Here is an 18,143-nt window from a genome sequence, read left to right on the forward strand (position 1 = left end):
CTTATAAAGGTTGGTTATATAAAAATTATCCTATCTTAAAACAAAGATAAAGGCAGCAAAAACCTTAATCCAGATGAAGAGATGTTCCTGCCAATCAACTAAATTTAGGTAACTGTATAACCACTTAATGTTAAGATTGAAAACTTTTACACAAGGATATTTATTAAATTTAAAAATAAATAATTCTGTAAGATAATGATCTACAGTTATTATCAATGAAGTTTCTACATCACTACTGATAAAATAAGCTTTCCAATTATCAAAGTCCTATTTATTACACATAATTTTTAAACAATAATTTCTAATAAACTAATTTTGTAACCATTTTCCAGGTAATGCTGTTTGTTCTATGGTAGACTTCTCTGGTCATCTATAATTGTAATGAAACAAATGCTCTTTCATTTTAGTGTTAATATATATATTTTTTTTTGCTCTATACATCATATTCATTTCAATGACTGTTTAGCATAGCTCTTCATCTGTATATTCCCGCAGAAGTTTATATTTTTAAATTAATTTTCTAAATATTATGATGATAAATTTAGATTTCTGAGATTTAATAATGAAAGGTAATATAAAACAGTTTTGGTGTTATGTTAATTTTAAACGTTCTCAGAAATTTGTTGATGGAGGATAACATTAATGAATGATACTATTTACAGAGGAGAAAATGCCCCAAAGTGAGAAGATTTTCCTCCCTTTGTTTTTTAGATATGATTCTACAGGGGTTTTTATTAATTCTCTGTGACTTCTTCAGTTTTAATTATTTTCACCCAGGGCAATATCACCAGAAGAAGTTCATTCTAAATTTAAACATTTTAAATCTAGTTGTAGATGTAGAACCGGTGGTATCCCTTCTTGTCCAGTCAAGGGTTGCAATGGATTTAATTACTGGTGTGCCACATTTTATATTCAATTTGTCCATCACTACATCTTGTTTTCTGATTAATGGAAAGTTTCCAGTTATACTGATATCCAAATCTGATGATAGTGCTAGTTAAGTGGTTATTATTGTTTGATATCGATGTTAAATTCTTTTGTTGAAGTGTTTGAAAAAATCTTACAAGATCACATATTTTATCATGTTCATCCCAGATTGTCTGAAGCACAATATAAATTTTGCTCTTGATCGATCAGCTGTGACTATCCTACTGACTTTTTACAAAGTTTCTTGATAGTCGGATGATGTCGCGGTTAAATAGATGTTCTCTACACTGGTCTCTAAAGCTTTTGATAGGATTGATCATAACATGAAAAAGGAATAAGTAGATCAAGTTGGTCAAGTCTGTGAAAAAAAATAAGGTTTTTCATTAAAGTACAGGTTTTTTATATGTCGTTTCCAGTAATTTAAGATCAGACCGAATCAGTTTTTTAAAATTAAAAAAGGAAGCTTTGAATTACAGGTAACCAAAGAGTAATTTGAAAATTTTTATGTAACAGCAAAAATATGAAGCTCTGATCCATAAATAGCTTTTTTAACAAATAACTTTACATCTAGAACTTTAATATAAAAGCTCACCTTCAGTTAGTAATGAATGAAATGTTTGTTCAAACTGTGACATTAATTTCTTCATAGCGTCTTCATCCATCACATCTGAAAATGTTTCATTACCACTCACATCAGGAGGATCACTATTATTACCACTAGTTAAAGAATCAACTGTAGCTTCACTCTTGTCATTTGAAGATGCAGGTGGCTTATCAAAATCTTGTAAAGCACCTAAATACAATCATTAAGATTAGAAATATTCAAATATTTATACATACAGATCACAAATAATAAAAATACTACTCTTACAACAGATACCTAGTTTTATCTACCTGAAGCTTTTTTAACTTTCTGATAAAACTTGCACAGTTAACATTTTGGATTAAAAAATATATATATATATTTTTTTGTTGGAAGGATTGCTTCTCCCTTGCAGAAACTAAATGAAAATTACTTCTTTCAATGTTTTATAATGAAATGGTGTTTTGCAGGAATTTAACACCTTCTCAGTTTTCCTAATATGAAAGACACCTCTCTAACAAACTGGAAAAAATTTATTTTGGATCATATAATTCCTAATCTAGTCAATGCAAAATGGCAGGGCTAGAGAAATTTTTTCACTACCAATGAACACTATGCTCATGATATGCATATATCATCTCATGATATCAGATTATGCTCATCCTGTATCAGCAACCTTGCATCTTGAGTGCAGTGGTTTTACAAAAAAAATCAACAAAGTCTTTATGATGAAAAGAATGGCGGACAAGCATGTAGCATCTCTTTATATCTGTTATATTGGTAATTAAACTACTAATTCTTTCTTAAATGTTAATACATCTGACAAAAAATTCTGAAATCTGCATAAAGATTACCAAGCAACAACAGATATAATGTAATATTTTCATTTAGCCAATTTGAATTTTTCACATAATAATAAATAAAAAAGATGGGTAATGAAATAATATCTAAATAAGACATCTTGTACATCAAAATGAAATATAGTCCTGTAGAAGAAATAAGTGACATTACCATTTTGTTACATCTATTCAAACCACAGATGGTGATAAAATGCTACATTACTAACAATCTGTGAATAATTACATTATAATTTAATCAATTCAAGTAAGTGAATTCATAGAAGCAAGTTTGTTTCGGGTTAAAATTTTCAACTAATTATTTTTTATTCTGGAGCAACAGTGTACTATCCTGATCTCCTGAGCCAGTCCTTCTGTGAATTTATTGTCCTCTCCCTTCATCTTCCTGCTCCCATTATTCTTAATCTTCCATGGAAAACTACCTGCATCTTTGCATCTTTGGAAAACTACACTGAACTGCATCTTTGGAGTAAAGTAAACCACAGGACCATCTGGTAGATGATAGGGTAATTGCAATCACAGCTAAGTTGTAACTCAACCTGCAAGTTAAGCTGGGGAATGTGTTTCTAGTAAATATGTGAGGAACGAGTAGGTCCATTTGTGCAAGAGGATTTACACAAAAACCCAACTAATGTCTGGAATGTTTATTCAGCAAGATAAGACCACCTACTCCTCCTAAATCCAAATCCAAAAAATGTATGAATTACACTTATTATTGTTCATATGTTCTTTTCTTCTGATTAATTATCATAATGACAGTAAAAAACCTGAATCATATATAAAAAGAATTGTGTTAAGTAATGTTATTTAGATATACTGTTTACCACCAACGACTTACAGTTGTATATAAGCTTAAAAGACCGTTTCAAATGAAAAGATTTAATTTTAATTTATATCGATTAGTACATAACTGAATTAAAATGCACACGGCTAACAGTATACATACATATATATTGAAATACTTTGTATTAAAATGAAAATTCTCATAATCACTCCAAAAATCATGATTTATCAAATAAAATTAAATAAGGTTAATAAAATTAAAGGCATGGGATTTTTGTTATTAATAAATCCTGAATAAACTCACTATCTAATAATGCATCCAATTCTTCATCCTTTTCAGAGGGTGTTGTTATTAATGATTCTTCATAGACTTCTTTGATTTCCTCGGCCATTTTTTTAGCGACACTTTAATAATGTAACAAATCTGAAAATAATAACAGATATACTTATATTAACAGAAGACTGTTTTTTTTTAAGTACGTAAAGTGACAGTAGTGTAAGCACCTTCTGTTAAATAGATATACTACAATGAAAATTATAATGTAAAAGTTTTCATATCCTGACAAAATTATTCATGTCTAATTAGTTTATCCCTACTGAATACTGTAATCACTTCATAATGGGTGGAAATGTGCCAGAACAAATATAAAATTTTCCCAGCAGTAGGCAATTCTGTAAACTTTTAACTGATATAATAGAAATTACAACACGATTATCAGTCATTATGGTTGTGTAACCAGAATGGATTATTAAATTTACTCAGGTGCAACACACAATGATTATTACATGGCATAACTTAATTCTGTAAGTTTACGATTTTTTTAAAAGAAAACTTACCTTTCAACCTGATCTAAGTGTGAAAATGTTTCTTACCTACTTATTTTTTATTACTAAGAATTTCCAAATTATGCTATATCCTTTTATAATCTAGGAGCTTATGGGATAATGAAAAAAAAACTGGTATCTGGTATGTAATCATGATTTCAAACAAAATTTAGATTGTAATTTATAAGGCTTATCTTAATTTAAATTCAAGCTGATGAGAATATCAATTATGTAATCTTTGTGATATGCTGATAAGTACTGCACTTCTGTTTTTTCCATCAAACAGAATTAATTACTACTGGAATTACATACATCATTCTAGCATGACATCAACTGTCAGGAACTCCAATGAAAGAGAAATAATAGGTGCTTTCAGAATAAAAAAAAAGTTGATCCAAAAATCAAAATTGGAGAATCTCTTCAATTACTATGTTTGGTGGTCTGTTTATAATCACGAATACAATAAAATACATTAGATATTGTGTTAAAAATAAATAAATAATAAAAATAATATATATATATATATATATATATATATATATATATATATATATATATATATGGCAGAAATATAAGGTAAATGAATTTTTATTAATCTAAATTTATTATTTAACAAGATTTCCTGCTTGCTTATTTTTCAGTCATTAAATAAGAAATGAAGTTAATAAATTGATCCACAGCCAGTCCCTTCCCACCAGACCAAACCCAGGATGCACTGGCTCTTTCATTAAGGCCCAGGAAATTCTCAGCATAGATGATCTACAAGGGTCAGATCAACAATAAGAGACCTACTGCTGACAAAGGGATCAAGAATAAAGAAAAGCAGATGCAGGATAAAAGTGGTGAAAAGGGATGGTCTAACCATCAGGGTAGGTCAGGACAGTTTTAAAATTTTTAGTTACACAGGTCAGTTTTTTATAAAAATAATTTTCTGAAAAGAAATCTTATTGCGTTCAATGCTTATAAAAAAAAAAAAACATGTATGATTTAAAGCACATCAAATCTGTTGAATTTTAGTCTTTTGTAATACAATTATTTACACTCAGGAAGTTGTCTTAAAAAAAGTAAGACAGTAAAATTAATAGTCTTAAGATTTTGGAATTAGATGCCAAACAAACCCAACATTGAAGGTGGTTTTAAACACGATTAAAAATGACTTCACAATATATATCACATACAGTTCACTAATCACTAAATAAATTTACAATCTTGAGACTTAAAGTTTGGCTTAGGTATTTAATGCTAAGAAAAGACTTCAAAGAACTTTGGTAGATGTTGAAACCATTATTAAACATACTGATAAACAAAAAAAAATCTGTAATTAGATCATGTATCAAATCTGAAGTTGGCATTTTTTTTTTTTTTTTTTTAAGAGGTGGAAATGCCTAAGCAATGTCAGACTTGCTAACAGGTTTCACCAGTTATAGCCAAAGGCGTATGTGTACCTGCGCACTACCGACTAAACCTCCACCCCTGGCTTCCCCCCTACCTGGTACCGCTTATAAAAGCATTTCATCAGAAGGGGGAGTTGCCCGCACACACTGTCATGACAAACCAACAGGATGTCACACACCACATAAACAACACCTCTGGAAACAACACATACAGCACTTCAAATACAAACACCAACAATGGCATTGCATAAAACAGGACAATGCTTCTAACATCCACAACACCATGCGATACACACTCACACAGCAGTCAAGACGGAAATTTCAAACAGTCACACCACTTACCAGTGGCCACCATCAGATGAATGAGCAGAGTGTCCCAGGCCTCATCGCACCCAGGCGACCCCCTCTAGGCACTCAGCCAAGAACCTGTCCGCCCCCGTGTCCTCCTCCTCTGCAGGACTCCTCATATAAATGCAGCTTCCTTATGATCATTCTGATGAATCTCTCACAATCTTCCACTGTGCCTTACCTTGTAATACGATCCGTAGGGTATCTTCAGAACAAAACATGCTCACATCCCTGGTTGCCAAGCATCTCTTTAAGCTCTATGGCAAATCATGGGCACAGAAAGAATACATGTTGTGGAGGGGTTGTCTCTTCTACCTCGCACTCTGGGCAATTTTCAGACAGGTCAAGCCTGAATCTGTACAAATAAGACCTGAATCCCCCATGTCCTGCCAGAAATTGTGTTAACTTAAAACTCTGGTACCACTCCCTTGATGTTCCCAATAAGGCGATGGGTCCACCTCTTTGTGGCTTGGTCCCGCTGCTCCTGCCATGTTTGTGCAATCTTTTCTTCTAGTTCTTCAGCAGAGCACTTCCTTTCCTCTAATGGGAGTGTCCTAAGTTCCCTAGTTCTGCTACATTGCATTATCATTAAGTCTACAGGCGGGAGTCCAGCAATCACCTCAACCGCCTCCCTGGACATCATCCAATAGGCGGTCGTTATTCTGATGCAACATCTCCTGTGGATGGATTCCAATTTACCCCTGTACTTGGCAAATCTAACAATTCCTTCCCACAACTCAGCACCATATAGCAGGGGTGAATAGACCACACCAGTAAGCAGTTTCCTCCTTTGTTGGGTGGGCCCTCTTGTATTCAGGAATAGGCTAGCAATAAGCCTCCTCATTTTCTCTGCCTTCTCACAAGCCTGAAGTATGTGAGTACTAAAGCTTAGTCTGGAGTCAACCCAGATTCCCAAGTATTTTAAGGCCACCTGGGACACAGTTTCTCTACTATCAAGGATCAGACGTAAAGTTGGCCTCCTCCTGGCGATCACCAATATCTCTGTCTTTTCAGGAGCCAACTCCAGTCCTATCCTAGCCATCCACTCACTCATCCTTGTATACAACTCAGTTATCTTGCCATTTTTCAGTTTTCTGGACCCCTTAGGGGTCAATTCATCAAGATTTGGTGAAAATTGGATATGCCCAATTTTGACCGACCATACTTTCATTCTCCATACTTTTCCTTCTATATAGCTACAGCTGCTATCTAGACGGGAAAGTAAAAAAATTTTATAAAATACAATTACATGTTACAGTTAAGAAATTTTTAATAAGACACAATTAATAAGATTAACTGGTTTTAACTTTTTAATAATATTTATACTGTTATATTAACAAGGCATTTTAGTAATTTTGTATGCTTTGAATAATTTGGTATCAGTTGGTTGAATCGTCTAGTGCTACACTAAGCATTTGCACTTTGTTACTAAATGCCCTCATGCCTCTCCATAGCTGCAATCTTCAGTACATTTACATTCATTTAAATTCCATGTAATAAAAAAAACAGAAGGTAACGGATTACGGCATAAACACATTACTGCAATAGCATTCATTTGAATTCCTAGTCAGAAATAATAATACTATTTTTTAATATAGAAATGTTTATTTTAAATTTAAAAATTACTTCTTGATGATTTATTTATTTATTCTACATTTAGCAACACTGGTTTTTTATTATGCTGTACATTATTTACATTATAATACATAAACAAACCCATAAAGGTTATTCAGTGATCTGTAACTATACTCAAAGATGTTTGTAATGTTATTTATTCATGTTTATTGTAAAATTTCTAGTTTGTAAACAGTTTACAGTCAATAATATTTGGTAATACATTAACATATCTGAATATATTGCCATATATATTAGTAAATTAAAATATGTTAACATTTAAAGTTACATATTGATGAGTCGTTTGTATTCCTCACGCATGAAATTTAAAAATTTTCAGTAATGTACCTCTAAGAAACATATCCATTTCTATAAACAAAATTAAGGTAACTTTCTTATAGTAGAGATTAAATAAATGTGTTTGTATACAATCATGTTGATATAAAAATCGTATCAATTATCCTCTGATAAAATATAAAAAAGGAAAATTTAATTTCCATTTAATTAGTAACTTAGTGGTATTTTGTTTACATCACTGTAAGAGTTTATTTTTTCAGTTATAGTTTTTATAATATTATTTATTTAGAGCGGAGTGGAAATTGCACTTAAGTGAAATTCAAATAATAATAACCGAGTGAAAAGTAAAGTAAAATCTTATAATGCCTCATAAGTGGATAAATAAATATCTAAACCTAGAAGGCCAATTTGATAGTTAAACTATCATTATCAGTAGATACTGTAGAAAAATTCAATAGTAATAGATAAACAAAAAATGAGAAAGGAAGAAATAATAATTAAAACAGAAACATTAATTGCCAAATGAACAGTACTTATGAAACACTATAAAACAACCATGAAAATCAAAATAAAAAGTGTATATATTTTTATTAAAAATATTTAAACCATCTAAACCTCGAATTCAGACTGCCTATCACAATGTATTGCAGGTTGAATCGATAAAAATTATTCCAACAAAGAAAGACAGCATGAACCTTAAGCCGATCAGAAATACCCCTGTACATGAACTAAATGTGTGGGAGGAGGTAATCATTTACTGTTGTGACTGAAAACTTTCACAAAAATATATTAATAAATTAAAAATATAAGTACATTTAAAAATCAAAAGGCTGTCGGTCACTAATTTTATTCAACAATAAACTTTCTGATTCACTACTAATAAAGTAAGTTCCCCAACTATCTAACTCCTGTTTGTTATGTACATTTTTAAAAACTATTACTTCTAACAAACTAATTTTGTGATCAGTTTCCAGACCACAATACAGCCAATTTCTCTTATCTTCAACATTTAAAATGAGCCAAATACTTCTTTATTCTAGTTTCACTTTATTTTAGTTTGCCTTAGTTATCCTAAGTTGTATTTATTGTTTTACAAATCAATTTATATATTTCCACTCTTTCGATGAGTCTAGTTTTATCTTTATCGTTTCTGAGGATAGAGGAAAATTTCCTAGACATATCCATGGTAATGTTAAAGATGTTAAAGTGATTTTTAAAAATATTTACTTTGTCGCTACATAGAGGGCAACATGTAATTTTTATCCGTGCTTTAATTGATTCTTCTTCTCTATTGTACTGTGGTAAGGTAGTTTTGGCGCAATTATTAACTGTTTTATCGATTCTTTTATGTATGCTGTCAATGGTTTTTCTATAAAACCACTAGTCTTAGCTGTAACTAAATAATGCGAATTACTATCACTTACACAGTACGCACAAAAAATTGTTCACACATTAAAACAGGTAGCAAAATAGCACAAAGAACCATTAATACAACAAAATATATGTCAGACAACAGCTCATAATTAAATTTTATTCAACTGGGATCTATACAATGACTCCTCTAACTATACAAAGTTCTGCATGTAATGAAAACATTGTAGCTTTTAACAACGATAAAAAATATATAAAGTAGTACTTTGCTTCACCACTGAATATACTGTCACAAACCATCTCATTGAAACAAGTCAAACAGCCACCATCAACAACATAATCTTAAACATAACTGATAAAGGATAAAAACTAAACATACTTGAGCAACCCAAATTATACTCACACAAAAACAGCATTCAAAATGGACCAACAATTGAAATCACATATCCTCTTTGAACACATACCAAATATGCCTCGAAATCTAATCCAATACCAATACTGCATTCCAACACAAGTAGATCATTTACAATTTTAATTTTAAAATAAAATGAACTGCAGTCAGTTTAAAAACTGTTATATTTAATTTATTGCAGTGAATCTGATTTCATCTGGTTCAGAACTTGCAAGCCTCCTTATCATTATACGTATATAACATTAAAATTAAAAATAATAATTTTCCAAATCTGTTTGCATAGTATTAATTAAAAAATACTGCTACAAAATTTAAAAACTACCACTCAAACTGCAAAGCAAAAAACTCAGGACAATTTACAAAAAAAAAAAAGGTATTGCATTTTAAGATTTCCTACTGATTATTTACCATTCTGTTAAAAAATGAAACAAATTTACAACTTGAAATTTAAAATGCATAATGTTATAACCCAAAGTAATGGCACAAATGCAATACTATATCTGAAGGGCAGGGAAAAAAATTCCATTAGGTGTGGAAATGTAAACGTACATATTGAATTTCTATACCCACTCACTAAAGAACACAGTGAAACGTCAGTTGCATTATACTATTAGTTTTTCTAACCTCAAAGTGATGAATTTTATATTAAAAAAAATTATATTCCACCGTTTGTCTAAAAAGAGACAATTAACATTACAGTAGTTCAAGAAAGATTAAACTAAAATAATTCTTTTTTTTTAATTATTAATTTAGATAATATATCATAATATTAAATACATAACCCATTAATTTTTTTTTCAGTTTGTAATACCTAAAATTAATTCAGGAAACACTTCATTCGACAATTCTTTCAGTCAAAATCTGATTTCAAATAAAAAATTAGTAATTAAAAAATTAAAGTATTTTTAACTTTTACTTACAATTAAAATTTCACGGACATACCCACTTTACAAGTCACGTTCAAATTCTTCAAGGCTAGACGTAACTAATCAGCTGATATCATTGTTACCAAACTTAAGTCTGTGTAGTATCAGGAATTTAAGAGTAGATTGGCATAGTGGAAATTATTTAAGGGAGATACCAATAGTTCATATAATAAAAAAGTTATAATTCATGTTCATGAATTAAAATTGTAACATTCATACTTATTTAAGAAAACGGTTGAATTTCAATTCGATGAGTGATATTTAAGTTTACAGTCTGACCTTTCTTCATGTTTTAGCGGTAATAGTAAGAGCTGTCCAAAATATCATTGAATATTATACTGAAAGCTATTTGACCATCAAGAATCGAAAAATAAGGATACAACAAACTAATCTGTTTTGAAAATAACACGCGAAAATAATTTTCTACAAATGAGATACGATTATTACAATATAATAGTATTTTTATTCTGATCCACTCTCTACTTATAATAAAACAAAATAAATAACGTTTAATTGACTAAAACACAGTTTTAATCAAACACGCCTGAAAGGGCATGCATAACTATTTCTCTTGAATTAAGTCTGGTCATGTAAATGTTTTTGTTGTGTGTTGTTTGTATATTGCATAATTTTTAAGATGTAGACATAGACTATTTTTTGTTTACATGTAAAATACTAAGGTTATAGTTGGTGAATTTGTGATTTGTATGAATGAGATGTTTGGTACTGCCTATTAAAAACACCACCAACAATAACACCAGCTGATGCAACACCAGTCATTGAAGATGGCCATAAGAAAGATTATGAGGTGAGTTTTAAAAATGCTATATTTAATAAATTCGATTTGGTTAGTCGTTTATACAACTGATCCTATTAGATAATCTAAAAATTATCAAAATGTTTTTAATATGACAGTGGTTCAAATAAATAAGAATTTTTTTTCTTTCTAGCTTCAATATCTCTCAGATGATTGTTGTAATGTGTTTAATCTTACTATTCACCAGTCCTTCTTCTGGGAGTTCAACACACAGCGCGAGTGAGGGAGGTTGTGTCTATATAGGCTCTGTTAACTCATTCATAAATTGTATTATTTTTAGCTGTTTATAGTTTCATTTTGGTCAGTGATCATTACAGTCTGGATTTCTTTGTTCTTGTTGTGTTAATAAGGGCTTTTGTTTGAATATTATTAGTAATATTAATATATTTAGTTGTGTAGGTAGCCTAATTGGCTATCTAGGCTAGTGGTTTTATGTATTTATACTGCTTGAGGTAGAGGGTGGATGTTATATGCATGGTCTGTTTCCTGATGTTGTTAGTTTACAGGGCGTATCTTGGGTGCACCTGAATAAGTATGTGACACAATATCGTTCTGGGCATGATGCTTTCCGGGACAGGCTGCAGAGGTTCAGCCTGGTGGACTCAGGAATGTGTCTGTAATGCGGACAATTGGACGATGTACATCATGTTCTGTATGTTTGTTCAAAGTATAAGTTGATATGCATGGAGACTATCTGTCGGCTCGATATTATCGGGTTGGCACTGGATCTCCAAGTCAATTGGCAAAACCAGGTCAAATGGATAATAGTTGAGAATTTCATATACTATTTGGCAAAAAAAGGATTGCCAAAGGTATTTAGAGTACCTCCTGGACTTTCCTGTTCTTCTTTTGTTTGTTTTATAATTGGTAAGTTTTTGTTGTTGGTTTGTTTTATTATAATTGCGTGTTGAACTCAGTTCTTTTACCTTCAGGTAGATAGTGAATTTCAGTTGTTCCTTTCCGTATTTTGTTTACTCAATCTTGTTTGGGAATAACGTAATATGTTTTTTTTTTAGGTTTGTTGTTTTTAGGGATAGTAGTACACCGACGGGAATGTCATATGTGGCATTCGCATCGGTGGCATCCTGACTAAGGAAAGAACGAGGCTGAGAGATGCAGAGATGCCTATCACCGAGGTTTTGAAGATGACCTTTGGTAAAGCCCATAAGGGCTAGGTACGAAGGGGGTGGCATGACGCCTGCAACTGTCACATGGTGGGTATCTTTCCCTATGGGATCAGTCCTTCTTCTGCTTCAAATACTTTGTCACCGTTGTGATGTCTAAACAAAAAGTACCAATTAATTAGAGTTGTATTATTAATTATTATAAAAGTTTTCTTGAATGAAGGCCTTAAAATATTTTTAATAGACATCAAACACAATTTGAGAGTAAATGTTAATACCTGCATAATTGGGGAAAATTACGTTTTGAAGGAAGAGATCAAATGGAAAATTAACCTATTGTGTAGCAACTGGGATATAATGAGGCCATCGATGCTTTATAGAGCTGGCATGAGAAGCAAAAAAGAAGTTCTTTAAACCTCAATAATTTTCCTTGATGATGAACAAGTACATTGTGGGTAGAGGGTATGTCATGCAAAGTAATTACTGATATATTTACATAACTTCCTAAATAAAATTTAATAAATTAAGAGTGTATAGATATGAATAAAGAATGGATAAAAGCTTATTACTGTTTACCTTTTATTAAATTTGCCACCCGGCTATTACAATTTTCATTAAGGGTTTTAATTATAATTTATTGTGATGTAAGTATTTTTCTTACAAAAAGTTGTTTTGGGAAAATAGATTAAAAATTCAATTTAAAAAACTATTAAACTTTAAAATTGAAAAGGAAAACAGATTATTTAAAACAGATCACTGAAACATCATTTGATTTTCTATTGTAATCGTATGTTTCCTCTATGTATTTCTTCTCCTTTTAAGTATTTCTTCTCTTTGTATAACACTTACACAGAGAGGTAGAGATTGCCATCTCTAATATCTACTGGACATTCCTTTAGTGTCTGTAATCTTCTTTCTTTTAATTTGTCATTGATTTTATTTTTTGATACATTTACTTTTACTATCATTTTAAATCTATGTTGTCTATGACAACATTTGTCAACAAGCTATTTCTTCTTTGCTTTTGTGTTAATCTTCTAAATTTATTATTTAATTTCCATTAGTTTTTTAATTCTTACTGTATTTTCTTTTGTTTTCAGTTTCTTCAAACATCTCTCTGATAATGAATGGCTTCTTTCTCCTTCATTTTCCTCCCTTAATGAAACCAATCACTTGCTCTGCGATTGTTTAAATGACACCTTTCATATTCTACTAAAATTCATTTGCTCTGTTGTCTTCTGCATTTCTTCTGTTCAATATTTCTGTGACAAGAAATAAAAGATTACTGTTAATGTTGGCTCTTCGCAATCCATGAAATCATTTTAATTGTATTTCTGATTACTTTTTTCATAGCTATGTAGTCAATTTGATATCTGTTTTATTTTTATTTCCTGATGATTTCCATGTGTGCATTCTTCTTTTATGATTTTTAAAGCAATTATGAATAATTTTTCTTACAAAACTCAACAATTCTTTCTCTCTTTCATTCCCTGCACTCAGTCCATACTTTCTCTCTACTTGTTCATTCTGTCCTTCCCCTAGTGCAGCTTTTTCAATCCCCCATTATTAATTCACAACAATCTTTATCTTCCTCTCACATAATTTCTCTAACTGTTCATACATTACTTCAATTGCATCATCTATATATAGACTAGTTGGCACACATTCTTGCATTGAAATCAAATCCTTTGGATTAATTTCTATACAGACAGCAACCACTATCAATACCTATTCTCACAGTTATTATTAGTAAAAATTGTCCTTCGTGAACTTTTTGATATATCTTTATGTAGAATGAGTCATTTTTTCTGAATAGTATATTATAATATCATTTCTATTAATCACTCTTTTCTTCCTCTCACTTTACTTATTCCAATTACATCTGTTCTGTTTATTTTCAGCTCTCTTCTTAAATTTTCTAACTTACCAGTTTATAGAACCACATTCTATTTGTATATTCATATCTTCTTTACATAGACTACTTTCTAGCAGCTGATGGCCAGAATTTCTCATGTTGCTTACCTAAGAAATTCAGATGTGAAATGACTTCGCTTCGTTTTAACATTTAACAGAAGAAGAAGCCATGATGCTATAAGATAAAGAATCATAGGCGGTGATATTCCAAAGCCATGATGCTACAACATGAAGAATGATTAGGCAATGCTATTCAATTGCATTCTGACTATACATGAGCTTAATTTTTGACCTGTCTGAGTCGGAAATAAAACAATAAATATCAATGCAGAAATATTACTACTTCATTTTACTTTTTATGTTTTGGAGTTGATTTAAATTAAAACAAATATGTTAGCATGTAATACTGCGCTTATAAGAGACCATATTTGCATACATACACTGATGTCTTATTTAAGTTTAATTTTTATCTAAATTAAAAGTAAGAAAGAAAAATTAAAAACTTAACCTTTTTTGTAATTAAATCAACTTAACACTTAAGATGTTCTACTCCATACACACACATTTTTCATTCTCCCCACACACTAATGACTTTCAGCGCATACACTCTCAGTAGTCTTTTTTAAATGATTACGTAGTTTTTGTACATTATTTTACATGAATACAGAGATATCTGTGATCATCTCAACTTAGAACTATGCACCAGTATTTAACATTTATATTATTAAATTAAACAGTCTGCTTAATACCACTTAATTTTTTTTTAAGGAAACATTAGTTTATTATAATACTGTAAGAATAATATTTACTTTATTTATTTTCTACTTAAGTTTAAGAATGCTTTAGTATTTCTTTTTTGATTGCCTCAGTTAAATTCAAAGTATGCTTTAGCCAATACATTACTAACTACAGATCAAGGTTGTCTATAGATTTTAGTTTACGTTCTGCAAATAGCCTGAAATATGTATTTAAGCGGCCTACCTATCATCTGAACTTTAACAATCTAAAAGATTAATTTTTAATGACAAATTTCAGTTCACTGAAAACACCATGCAATGGTTGAAAGCATTTTGTCATAAGCAGAAGACAGATTAAATACGGTTAATTATTTTTCTCCATTAAAGTTCATGATATGGCTATAAATCATTTATTTTAACCATCATTTTTCCTTAGAAGTTCAAAATTGGGCAGAAATAAGGAATCTGATGAAAGTTAGAGTAAAGTATTCTGAATAATATTAATGTTCAATCTAGGTTATTGGTTAATGCTATTGAAAAGTAATCTATTCTATCTAGCTAGAAAGAGGTAATTTTCAACCTATTTATGTAAAAAAGTGGACAGTATATTACAGGCACATAGTTATAAAGATACATACTATATAGTGAAAAAATAGTTTTAAAAACTTTGATTGAATAGCCACACCTCCTCCTGATTTTAGAAAATATTTGAAATATAATAGATAAAAAAAATCCCCTTTTCAATTTTTTGCAATTTCAGTAAAGTAATAGATTTAGTTCCACATTTCTTATCGATGAAAAAACTTATTTACTATGGTATCAAAGGGGCTGCTTACAATTAGTTGAAGTCATATGTATCTTACTGACCATGAACAGGCAGTTAAAATGACATCTTTCGATTAGAATACATGGAAAACATAGGCCCCTAATTTCAAGAGGTAGAATCCAGTGCTACAGGAAAATATCCTTTCGCCCCAGCTCTTTTATTTATTAATGATCTGCCACACAATCTTAAATCATCATTCTTGAATTATTCATACCCTGTATACAGATGGCACAAGTGTACCTGTTATTAAAAAATAGAAAATTCTATAGTAGCAATTCAATTAATTTTTACTGGTTGGATTGCAACTGTCTGACTTTAAATATGCATAAAACCATTGTGCTTCTCAAGGTAGACCTAACATCACTAGTTGTATGGATAGAACTCCCACTAATGATAACGATAGTATCTCTCTATTGCCTAAGTTTCTGGGTATTTGCAAGAGGACAAATTCTATTGGGATGATCAAATTGATATCATTTACAACAAAGTCAAACAATACTGTGTTGCTTTGAAGTGTCTTAATAAAGCGCCAAGCTTGTGATTATTATTAAATATTTATTATGACTAAATATATTTCCATCAAAAATATATGAGTATTACCATTTCTATTGATTTGCTCAAAATGTCAAAAGGAAGACTCTTGTAGCCCAAGCTACAAGAATAGGTTGTCAGATTATTGTTTGGAATCCATAAGTAAATAATGACTTACATTAAACATTTTTAACCAATCCATATGTTTACAAGTGTACAACCTTCACTAAAAAAATGGTCAGGTATTCTTAAACAATGACAATATCTGTTTCTTAGAAAGCAAATGACAGAAGTGTTTTCATGTAACTTTTCGTAATACTTTGTTGTATAAAAAAAGGAACTTATTATGCTGCTATCAGCATTTTTAATAATCTACTCCCAATTAAATGATCTTCCTACTAATTTATTTAAATAAAATTAAAAGATTCTCTTTTACAAAAATAATAATTTGTGTTATGAAAATGTGCTTGTCTTCCCTGTTCCTATTGCATTTGATGTGTTTTAAATTAGCAGCAGCAATAGTCTTTATTTAAATAATATTACAAATGAAAGATATACTTGATCTTATGATATAAGAAACCAAAAGTTGCTAACCAAGATCAAGGGCTATCGGTAGGTCATGTTATTTAATTTAAATTGTTACAAAGTATTTAAATTTATTTATATAAATAAAAAACTAAAATAGTAACAAAAGAATAGGAAAAAATGTATAAAAATGTAAAATAAAATGATTAGGGAAAAATATAAAATCAGATAAGGTACAATTGTACAATGCTTAATAATCATTCAAACCTATAATAGTTTTTATCATTACTATTATTATTATAAATATCACTACCATAGTCACCACTGGCATCATTATTATATACTTACTTATGTGAACACAGTTCAATTATTATAAATTCGTATACAATCTTTGCAAAAGGATGTTAGAGAACGCCAATTACTTCCATTTAAGAAATCAAATGATTTAATCCCTGACAAAAGGGAGAAAGGAGAAAACATCTCATTTCATACAATCTGGGGTAGATGATTATAAAATGAAATATGCAATCTGACTGAATTACACAACTGAAAACACTCTACTGATTATTAGACTGACAAAAAGAACACAACCGCAGATCTAAGAACACAACCATATACCTTCATTATTCAAATCAACTGTTAGAATAAGAGTTATCTAACAGAATAACTGTTAGAATAATTAGAACTGCCTTTTCAAATATTTTGTCTTTCATCAAATAATTGCCAAGATGTAACTCTACCCCTCAAATAATGACAATCTCTTCAAGTCAAATACTAATTCCCTTTATAATGGGTAACTGAAATATTTACTAATTTTTTCATTTAAATTATGCCTAAATTCCTCTCAAACTTGTCTGTAGTTTCAGAAAAATGGCATGCCAGTCATGAATATTTAACAAACAAATCTTACAATCCATATTATATTTATGTTTAAAATTATTAGACATAGAGTGAAAATACAGTATCAAGCAAAAGAGATCTGGAGTGTTAGTGTCAGATCTGTTCGTATGAATAACTACTAAAATAACAATTTCTGTAAAAAAATATTTCCAAACTTTAAACTTTGTTTAGCAGAGAAGAATCAGTTTCCCAACCTGATCAACAGTGGTTGAATGCAGCTCATTGTTTCATTCTGATGCTATCTTGTAAAAAAATTCATATGATATGAATAATTAAATAATAATCACTCACTGAAAAAAAATCAATCTTTCCTAAAATACTTACTTGTGGAAAATGTTTATAACTAGAGGTTATTTCTCATATTCTGCTGTCTGAGCTTCTCTTTTAGACAAAATAAATTCTTGTAATCTTTCCCTCTTCACTGATACATCT

The 18,143-nt window shown here is 30.3% G+C and overlaps 1 protein-coding gene across 2 annotated transcripts in view; it reads right to left on the reverse strand.

Moving 5' to 3' along the window:
- Positions 1–18,143, reverse strand: part of Pex19 (peroxisomal biogenesis factor 19) — a 100,625-nt gene that overhangs the window by 15,265 nt on the left and 67,217 nt on the right. The window contains exons 1-3 of one of the 2 annotated variants that reach the window (XM_075362759.1): positions 10,332–10,418; positions 3,455–3,574; positions 1,520–1,720 (exon numbers count right to left, since the gene is read on the reverse strand). In XM_075362759.1, the coding sequence (XP_075218874.1) occupies positions 1,520–1,720; positions 3,455–3,542 (289 nt within the window). In that variant the 5' untranslated portion in view covers positions 3,543–3,574; positions 10,332–10,418. Of the gene's footprint in view, positions 1–1,519; positions 1,721–3,454; positions 3,575–10,331; positions 10,419–18,143 lie in introns of those variants that run through there. The other variant, XM_075362760.1, reaches the window with a different exon arrangement.

This window comes from Lycorma delicatula, chromosome 4, assembly GCF_047948215.1.
Source record: "Lycorma delicatula isolate Av1 chromosome 4, ASM4794821v1, whole genome shotgun sequence".
In the NCBI taxonomy this organism is placed as follows: domain Eukaryota; kingdom Metazoa; phylum Arthropoda; class Insecta; order Hemiptera; family Fulgoridae; genus Lycorma; species Lycorma delicatula.